This window comes from Pediculus humanus, genomic scaffold (assembly GCF_000006295.1).
Source record: "Pediculus humanus corporis 1103172108311 genomic scaffold, whole genome shotgun sequence".
In the NCBI taxonomy this organism is placed as follows: domain Eukaryota; kingdom Metazoa; phylum Arthropoda; class Insecta; order Psocodea; family Pediculidae; genus Pediculus; species Pediculus humanus.
In genome coordinates this window covers 1-10,437 of record NW_002987880.1, presented here as the reverse complement: position 1 = coordinate 10,437, position 10,437 = coordinate 1, and the positions used below count along the sequence as shown (strand labels likewise).

Here is a 10,437-nt window from a genome sequence, read left to right as displayed (position 1 = left end):
AGATAAAAACGCGATAAGATTGATAAAAATAAAAAATTTGAATAAAATCAATAGTACTGATATATAAAAAAAAAAAAAAAGTGAAATGTAATCGATTGAAAGAAGCCAAAACAATTCATTTAATAGGATAAATGTTTTTTTATTTTATTTATAATTTACTGAAATTTTTACATTTTCTTAACGTTGCACAAAAATTTATTTATTCAAACTTTTAAAAAGTATTTTGTAACCATAAGGTACCTGAATAAAGACGTTTTTTTTTTTTTTTTTTTTTTTTATTCGATGGTAGAATATTGTCTCTTGAACTCAGTGCATGAATTGATTTCATAATAGGCAATATTTTATATATATAGCGTTTATTATGTATATACAGTTTTTTTTGTTATCATCTCTCATATACTCTTGCATACATTCTGTGGCAGATGACATTTCCACAAGTTATTGTTGTTTTTATTTGCTTATCACTATATTCTCTAACGAATTTTGTTTCTTCGTCATTTACTTTTTGCGTGTGAATCATTTTATTATCTTTAAATTCAATTATGGATTTAACATGAACACCGTCTATTCGTTGTTCATCGAATGATATACCTGGACGAAAAACAGCGGATACACTTACCATAGGCCAATAAGTTTCAAAAACGTATTTTCCATCTTTTTCGTACAATTTTATTGTCTGCCGAACTATTTGTTCTAATTTCCTAAAAAAAAGTCTGACTTTAGTACGTTTTAAATATTCATCATAATTTTCCGATTCTACCAATCTGTATTTTTTGTTTAAATATCTTTCCATTATAATTTTGAAATTAAAAAAAAAAAAGAAAAAAAAAATTGTGTAAACAAAAATGGAGGTTTTATTTTGTTTTCAGAAGGCTGTAATTAAAAGGCTTTTTTACAAAAAATTTTTTTTTATTTTCTTAATTTTGTAGTAATTTATGTAAAAAAAAAAAAAAATTTTTTTAAAATTAAGGATGTTTTTTTTTAAATAGGTTAATAAATATTTTTTAAAAATTGTTGTTTTTAGGTTATAATATTTGAAATTTAATGCAAAAAGTTTTATAAATGTTTAATTGAAAATTTTATTTAGGGGAAAAAAAAAAGAAACATTTACTAATGGAAATTTAGAAAAAGTAAAAAAAAAAAAAAAAATAAAGTGATATAAATAACCAAAAGAAAAATAAAAAAAAAAAAAAAGGTAAAAAGAAAGGTGTGCAAAACACGGAACGATTTGTTTTGTTTTGTTTTTGTTGTTGTAAACTAGCATAAAGCAAAGGCGCACAAAATTCGTTTGACTCCTTCCGGAACGATAAACATCATGTTTTTTTCTTTCTTTACCGTTTTCTATTTAGACAACAAACATCACGCCTGATCTCTTGTATTATAATAGATTTTATATTTTATTATTCTGATTTTCTTTTTTCTATCTTTCTTAAGTATGAACTTTTGCTTTAATCTTGTGTCAACATTTGCTTACATTTATCTCATATTGCCAAGGTAATTAAATGTTTTTACATTGTTGACACGAATCCTCTTTGGTTTGCGCTCTCTCTCTCTCTATGTCATGGGCTATTCAACTCATTTTATTTAAATATTGTTGGCACGGGCATGTTTACCATTATAGTCCTTTAGGTGTAGTCATGCTATCGATAAAAAAACTTGATTTTCTGGCGTTTTTCTTTAGTTAACCTTTTTTAATTTTATTTTAAATTACCTTCGAAATATTATACGCCTTCCTCCCATAAAAAAAAAAAGAAGAAAAAACCAAATATGGAGCACTTCGTTAATATATATAAATATATTAGAATTGAGGGTCGGTTATCGTTGGATGTAGTTTAGTTTTTTGTTTTTTTTTTTTTAAATATGGATTTCCTCATGACGACAAGCTTTTGGTTTTTTTTTGAAATTTATGTTTTATTTTTAAAATATAAATTAAATATAATGAAACCCATCAAATACGTTATCTTGTAATTTGTTTTCATGGCTGATTTTTTAATCTTTAACTCGTTTGTTTAACTTGTTTTATTAAAACATCATGTTTTAGTTGGGTTTTTTTTTTTTAAACAGCAACCCCGATTTTAATTTAAAATGCAACCAGATATTTTTTTTATTTAAGTTATGATAGGATTAATAATAATGATATTAATTAAAGTTATTTATGTAGCAAGGTATTTTTTCTTCCGGATTTAAATAAGTTTTTAAATGTTAAACTCGGTAAAAGTTATTCATTGAATATTTAATAATGGAAATTTTATTTATTTTAAATTAAATATTTAATGTGAATAAATTTAAAAAAAACAGCGAGATTTTTTTTTGGTATTGTAATTTGGTAGTTATAAAATTATTATCCCTTGTTAAAAATAAAATTAAAGTATATATATATTTTTTTTTTCATTTATTGTTTTTATTATAAAAATGTATAATTTTCATGAATTAAAAAAAAAATGTTTCTTTTTCCGCGTATTTTATGGTTTTATGGTTTCGTTTCTCAGTTGACGATTTCCCTTTCAATGTCATTGCTTTTTATATTTTTCACGTAACGGTGAATTTTATAATTGCCATAGATTAAACCATTAGTCGAAAAGTAGGCCTACTAGAACTTTTGGTAAATAATAAAAGTGTTTTTTTTTTGCGTAATTATTTTTATTAGGTAACTCAATTAATTTGTATCGTGAAACGTAAAAAAAAAAAAAAAAAAATTTGTGCGCTTTTGATATTTTTTTCTATCAAATAATAATAATTATTTTCTCGTTTTGATAAATAACAATTAAAATATAATATCAAAATTTAAATTAATAAAATATATTGTTTGTTTTATTATTTTTCGTTAAATTTAAAAAAGAAAAACTGGACAACCTCATACAAAGTTTTTTTTGTGTGTTCGTTCAGTGTAAAAAAATTATATTTTTTACGGGAGATTGCGTTGAACAAAGTATTCAATTTACTGTTATTTTTTAAATTTTGGAGGTTGTTTGGTTTGAAACAAACATAATAATAATAAATAAAAGTCAATTATTTCTCACGTTTCATAATAATTATGAAAAAAAAAAAATTTTTCTTTTTTTTATCTTTTTTTAACGTAAAAATCACGATCCTTTGATAATTATTTAATTTTATGAGATAATAAAGCAAGGATCCTTAAATCTTGGGTAAAAAAAAAAAAAAAATCAAGGCTGATTTATTATATTCCCTTGCACAATATTATAAAAAAAAATAAATTTATAATAATAATAATAATAATAATAATAATTTTTATTTAATTATTACAAAATTAAAAATTTCTTTTTTTTTTTAAAAAAAAAAGTTTAAAATTTAATTAAATACAATAATTATTTAATTTTGTAAAAAATTTTTTGAAATTAATACGTCTATCATATGATTTTAAAAAAGTTTTAAAAAAACATTTTCCTGTGTTTTTTATTATTATTATTATTATTATTTGTTACGAGGAAACTAAAAATAGGAATACTGTACTTTCGCTTTAATTAGATTTCCTTAGTTATTATTATTATTATTATTATATTTTTTGTTGTTGTTGTTGTCGTTGTTATACTCTTTTGCTCTCTTTTTTTAGTAAAACTTTCATTTTATTTTTTTAATCGTTTATGTGATAAAAAATAATAGAATATTAATTTGTTACCCTGTTATTATCTAAATTTTAAGGAAATACGTGGAAAAAAAAAAAAAAAATGGATGTCAAATCAGATGTAAGAAAAACAACGACAATAATAATAATAATAATTCTTATTATTCTTCTTCTTATTATTAGACTTTTGCCTTTTAAAAATTAATATGATAACAAATTAATTTCAAGCAAAAGAAACTTTCTTTTTTTTTTTCTTATTGTAGGAAGAATATGATGGCGTAACTTTAAAAAAAAAAAAATTAATCTGATGGCATCTCGATTTTATAATTAACATTTAACATAGGAAATAATTAAATTCAAATGAAAAAAAAAAAAATGAACAGAAGAAATACATTTTTTTTTTTTTATTAACAAAAAGTAATAAAGTGTTAAATATTGTTTTTTTTTTTTAAATTTTTTGTTTTCTCACTTTTACAGCAATTAGCAAAAAGTCAGGTGTTAAAAAAAAGAATTTTGAGTTTTTTAATAAACGTGAGAAAATAAAAAAAAAAATTTTTTTTTAAAGGGATATTTATTAGTACTATTATACAAATTTGTTTGTTTTTTTAAATTAAGGTGTTTTACAAACAATTAACTTTTATTTAAGAATAAATAAAAAATTAGAGCATTTAACCAAAAAAAAATATACAAAATAATAATAATAATAAAGTAAAATTTCCGTATGGTTGCTACGAAATGGTAAAATAAGCAGAGCATATGTAAATATAAGATTCATGTATTAAACTCGAATTATTTTTTACTTTATTTATTTTAAATAGGTTATAACAATTTATTTTAGTAATTATTATTTATTTATTTATAAATACGTGTATTTATTTATTTTTTTTAATTAAATAATTAAAAACTTAATTTGTAAGGGTAACGAAGAAAAACTGAAAACTTTTATTCGGATTATTAAACCAAAGCTAATAATGGTTACTTTCCAGTCGAAAAAATTTTTATTAACAATTAATATTAACTTTATTATTGTATGTATTTATAAAAAAAAAAAAAAATTTCAACTATCCATCGCTCGTTTTGCTCTATTTAGAATTTAATTTTTATTATTAGTGATTGTGTCATACGGTGTGTTGTTTTTATAGATATAATCATTTTTTTTTCAATTGTATAAATTTAAAAACAACCCATCTGTAAATAATATGATAAAAAAAATTTTCGGTTATAATTTTTTTTAAATAAAGGGGAAAATGGCAAATCCAACGGGATTAATAGTTCATCTGGCGGAAGCGGAAACAGTAGTAACACTGGCACATCACCACCACCCTTATTAAAAATATTGAATTTCTTTTGAAATCGTGTTGGCATCTTTCTTTATTAATGAAAAAAAGAGTGGATCCTGTTTTTTTATTTAGTTATAATGGTATATTTTATACACACCACCTTTCTTAATATACGTAATTCGATAGTAAATAAATTTTTTATGAAAATTTAATAAAACAATTAAGTGGAAGAGAAACCAAAAAATATCGTTTTTGACGATGCGGGCATGATTTTAATTTTCTTACTCTTAAGATTATCGTTCAATTAATTTTTTTATAATAAATTCAATTTGATTTATAAAATTTTGTATTAAAAACATTGGTTATGAAAATTCAAAAAAAAGGAAAAAATTTTTAAAACGCTGTTTGCGTTGCATATAATGTAGGATAATAATAATAATAATAATAGATACATGTTAGCTTTTTTTGAGAGTTTTAAAAATGATTAAACGTTTTCACATGGCCTGACTGACCTAAAACTTTTTCCTCTCCCCTCACCTGATTTTACGCTTTTTCTTTAATTGCAATATTTTATTTTTAGATTCTTTCTTTGTTGATGTCGAGTAAAAAAATTCGTTTTTTTATGTTTCTCGTTGATATTTGGTCTTTGGTCTCTGTAATGGAATTTAAAATTTTTTTTTTTTTTTTCACGAACAAGTATATTGGTTGGTTTTATTTTTATTCCATGTATTGTAAATATCATCATCATCATCATCATCATCAGGCTTTTAAAAGTACTTTTTCATTTCTATATCATTTTGTTTGAAAATAAAAAATTCATTTTATTGGGATTAATATTTGTTTTTACAATTTTAAAAAATAAATTTTTTTTTTCAATTTTTATAAAAAATTTCTTTACGTAATGCTCGAGCAATCATTAATAAAAAAAAAAATTTTATTAATTTTTTTTTTTTGGTGAAATCGTTTGGGATTTTTTTCAATGGGCGGAATTAATAATTTTGATAACTTTCAATTTATTTATTGAAAAATACAAAACATTTGGTTTGACATTGGTTTTTTACTTTATTTCTTTACTTTTGGGTAATTTTTTTTTTTTTTGAATGATTCGTCATAAAGTAAAGGTGATTGAATTCAATCGTGGGCCTTCATTTGTTTTTTTATCATCTCTATGGAAACATTTTTAAACACAAAAAGTTCAACGGGTTTGAGTATCTTCAAGGTTGCCCCATTTCGACTTCAATAATCAATAATTTCCAGCATTGTTGTCTTCTTTACGATTTGTATTGCCGATGGAAAATTATTACGAAAAAAAAATTATATTTTTACAGTGAAATAAAAAGAAAAAAAAAATTTCATAATTATTTTCACGTTTATCTTATTATATCCCGTATAAAAAAAAATCAAATTTTTAATAGATAAAATAAATGTGTACACGCGTGAAATCCTTAACCCGATTGCGTCGATTGCAGTAATAATAATAATAATAATTCGTCACGAGTATTTTCACTGGTTCCACGTTTCATCAGGTTTTTGATAATACGACTGATTATTGCTGAACTATTTTCCTCAACATTAAAATATTATTATTATTATTATTTTTAACTATATATAGTTAAAATCAAGCGGGTTAAAGATAAAAAGAAATAGATGGATACCTTTAAGGTGTTTTTTTTCTTTTTTGCTTCACTTCGAACAAAAAAAAAAAATTAATCAAAATGTCCGCAAAAAATTTTTGTTTTCAGGTACTCTAGGTTGATTTTTACTATAATCTTTGTCTTTCAACTTTGCAATTTTTCAAAAAAACATGTTCACTTCTCGATTATTAATACCTAGACGGGCAATTTCTTGCCTTTTGGTCTTAATAAAGTTTTTATTCGAAATAATTTAAAAGTAATTTAGGAAAAGTTTTTTTTTTTTTTAATTGCCTAAAGGTAAAATAATAATAATTTTAATGTTATATATTTAATAGCCCGAAAAAAAAAAAATATTTCAATAATTGTCGTATGTGTTTAACATTCTATAATTCAAATCGAAAAAAAGAAAAAAAAAGTTTATTATTTGGAAAAAAAAAGAAAAATGTAGAATCATGACCGAAGGCCAATGACAAGGATTTTTATGACTCTTAGATTGACTTTTAAGAGTTCATATCTTAATGTGTTCAGGCGTGTCAGAGTTATACAATTTTGGGTTAATTCATACCTATTACGTCATCATTACAACTGTGTATATACCTTTTTACATCCTGCTTTAATTTTAATACCAGTTTTGCCCTTGCAAATATATTAGTCATAGAATATCGGCGTTTCGGTTGATTTTAAAGACAACGACTTCAATACTTTTACATAATAATAATAATAATAATTTTTTATTTTGTAATTTCCAATTTTTTTTCTTTTCTTTTTTAATCCTAGATTGAAACCATTGAACCGGGGCCTCATTTATTTATTTATTTTTTTTGAGTTACGGAGGTCAAATCCGCGGAAATTTAATCCTTTTTCTATGATCGGTTGTATGTTCGTCCTTCGTCAAGGCTTTCTTATTTTTGTAACACAATCTTTCGTTAGATATAAAAACGTTGTGACACGTTTTTTTTTTTTTTTTTGCTACGGCCCTGAAGGTGGTATACCAATAAAAAAATGAAAATGGCATTGAAAAAAAGAGTTGACGTCCTACTCGTACCTACTTTGACATTTTAAAATGAATCTAAAAAAAAAAAAACCCTAAAATTTTTAGTCTAATGCTTATTTAAAACAATTACGTATGTTCATTATTTATTTGTTTTTTGTGTCGTAAAAGTAAATTTTGTCGGGAACATTGTTGTGCAACGAGAAAAAAGAAGAAAACTCATTGAAAAACCTGATGAGGCCTTAATGAAACCTCGCTTTAACGGTTTCTTTTTTGTTGTTGTTTTACTTTTTATTTTATTTTTGCTTTATATATTTTCTAATACGTAATTAATTTACCTCATGTAATTTAGCACGAAATGTAATTTATATACCATTATAATTACCCGCTGTGGCAAATAAAAAGAAAAATTCATTTTTGAAATTATTTTTTTCATTTTAAAGAATATTTGCATTATATTCAACAAATTTTCAATCAATGCAAACAAAAAAAAAAAAAAAAAAAGAAAAAGAAGAAAAACAAATGTTTTTGATTTCGCAAAATATCGACCTGATTTTTCCGCTTATGCATTCAAACAAGAAAAATTTAATTAGATATTTTGTTTTTTGGGTTTCTAAAACAAACAAAAAAAAAAAAAAAAATTGAAAAATATCATCGATTTCGATAGGCGTAATGAAAAATTCAAAAACTTGTTAATAATTATTATTATTTATTTATTTATTTATTTTTTTTAACGAAAAGTTTTTAGATATCTAAAAGTAAATTATGTATGTGCGTGTGTGCTTTTTTTCTACCGTTGCCAAAACTAAAATGCAATTATTCATTCATAGAATCTAGATAATTAATTTTAAAATATTGTCAAATATTTTCTTTGTAAAAGAAAAAAAAAAAATTTAATTTTAATACGGTAGTGATTTAGGTCATTTTGAAAATTTATTGATGTAATAATAATGATTCATATTAAAGTAACAATATTAAATCTGGTGAAAGTTGCATTACGAGGTCGCAGGAATCTGAATTCAATTTTTTTTTTTTTTTGTAAAAATAAATAAAAAAAAAAAAAAAAAAACTTCACTTTCTTATACGTGTATCAAAGTACAAAATTTCTTTTCTTATTTTTTTTTTTAATTTTATAATACGAAGAAACAAATTATACGAATATACACAATTTTTTTTACATGTGTACCAAATTCATTAAATTAATATTATAAAGTAATAATAATAATGGTAATAAATTTGCCAAAAATCGAAAACTTTTTTTTTCTGTATATATTATTACACAATATGATGCATGTAATTATATTAAATAGGTCGTTTTTTTGCCATATATATTTGTATACATATTAGTCCGTATTAAATTTTGTTAAAATAATAAAAAAAAAAAAATTTTTAATAGAATTTAATTTCGATTTTTTTTTTTTACCACGTTTTAATAGTTTTTACGTAATTTTTTTTTTTTTAAGTAATAAATCGAAAGTTTATTCGTGATAATTTTTTTTTTTTTTTTGTTATTTTTAGTCTCTCGAACAAGAAAGGCATAACATTCGAAGAAGATTAGAAAGAGTGACGGAAGAATGCGATTCGAAGGTATCCGAACTTCAAGGGGACGTTTCCGAATTGAAGAAAACTTTAGATTTTCGGGAAGGGCTTTTCAAACAAATGGAAAAAGACAAAAGTCAGTTGATAGAAGAATTGACGGCTCAAAACCAAAGATTAAAAGATCAACTGAAAGAAGTAAATAATAATTATGATGAATTTTAATATTTTACTTTAAAACTTAAACTTAAGTTTTTTTTTTTTTTCAATTAAATAATAATAAATTATTAAAATTTTATTTTCAGAGGGGAAAAACCGAAGAAAATTTAACCAGTCAATTAAGTTCCCTTAGAGATCAGTGCTTGTTAAAAAAATCTTCTCTGCAAGATCATGTCAGTAGTTTAGAAATATTAAGAGACGAAGTGAGTTTGTTTTTTTTTTTTTTTTTCTTTTTAATTAAATAAAAGTTTTCAATAAATTAAAAAAAAAAAAAAAATTAATCATCAAAGGTACAAATTCTAACCGACAAGAAAAGAGATTTAGAAAATCGTTTAGGACAAGCCTGCGAAGAAAGAGACACTTTATCCGCGGCTCTGGAAGAAGCGGTAGAAAGAGTTAGAGTACTTGAAAGGCACACAAGGGATCAGGATTCTCAAATAAGGTTTAAATATAATTTCTTTTCCTTTTCCATCTTCCAACAGTCTCCTTTATTATTATTATTATTTTTATTTAAATAAAAGAACTCATTATTTTGAAAATATTTCAGATCTACTGCCAGAGAATTAGAAAGAGTGAGAGCAGCCAACACCACGTTGGGTGAGCAACTGGATGCAATGCATTCGTTGGATTCTCCTAAACAACAAAGTTTGTTAAATGAAATGGAATGCGATGATGGATTCCATTCTTCTGCTTATTCTAGTGTACGATTACCTTTTTTTTTTTTTTTGGCCATAATAATGGCCATCAATTGATTTTTAAATAATTAAATAAATTGAAAAGTGATATAATAAATAAATTGTTTTTGTTTTTCCAGCTTGAAAAAGAAATAATCGCTTGTTGCGAAACACTTCGAAATATTTGCAATTATTTGAAAAATAGAAATTCAGTTGGATCTGAACCATTTTCCGATCAGTCGATGCTTAGCGATCTCAACGTTTCTAATGTGAAAGTAAGTTAAATATAAGAAAATGAACTGCTATTATTATTATTATTATTATTATTAGAGTTCAAGAGAAGATTGCATTTGTTTTTTTTTTTATAATGAAAGGTCGGAATTCTAACATCGATTGTCGAAGAACTTGAATCCCTTATAAATTTAAATGATGGAAGAAATTCTGGGCTGGACTCGGAAGTTGAAACCAAAATGGAAATTGATTTTCATAGAACGAGAGAAGCACTGGAGCGAGCAGAAAA

At 23.3% G+C, this 10,437-nt stretch overlaps 2 protein-coding genes across 2 annotated transcripts in view; one reads left to right on the top strand and one right to left on the bottom strand.

The window, feature by feature from the left end:
* Phum_PHUM587760 (paramyosin, putative) overlaps nt 1-10,437 on the top strand; it is a gene marked incomplete at both ends in the record, with an annotated part of 12,833 nt that extends 2,396 nt beyond the window's left edge. Inside the window, 6 exons of the mRNA XM_002432443.1 lie at nt 9,007-9,222; nt 9,330-9,446; nt 9,534-9,685; nt 9,791-9,944; nt 10,058-10,192; nt 10,292-10,437. Coding sequence (XP_002432488.1) covers nt 9,007-9,222; nt 9,330-9,446; nt 9,534-9,685; nt 9,791-9,944; nt 10,058-10,192; nt 10,292-10,437 — 920 coding nt within the window. The remainder of the gene's footprint in view (nt 1-9,006; nt 9,223-9,329; nt 9,447-9,533; nt 9,686-9,790; nt 9,945-10,057; nt 10,193-10,291) is intronic.
* Phum_PHUM587770 (fatty acid-binding protein, putative) lies at nt 386-793 on the bottom strand (the record flags this gene model as incomplete). The annotated part of the gene is made up of 1 exon (XM_002432442.1): nt 386-793. One exon carries the CDS (start codon nt 791-793, stop codon nt 386-388), a length of 408 nt encoding a protein of 135 aa, XP_002432487.1.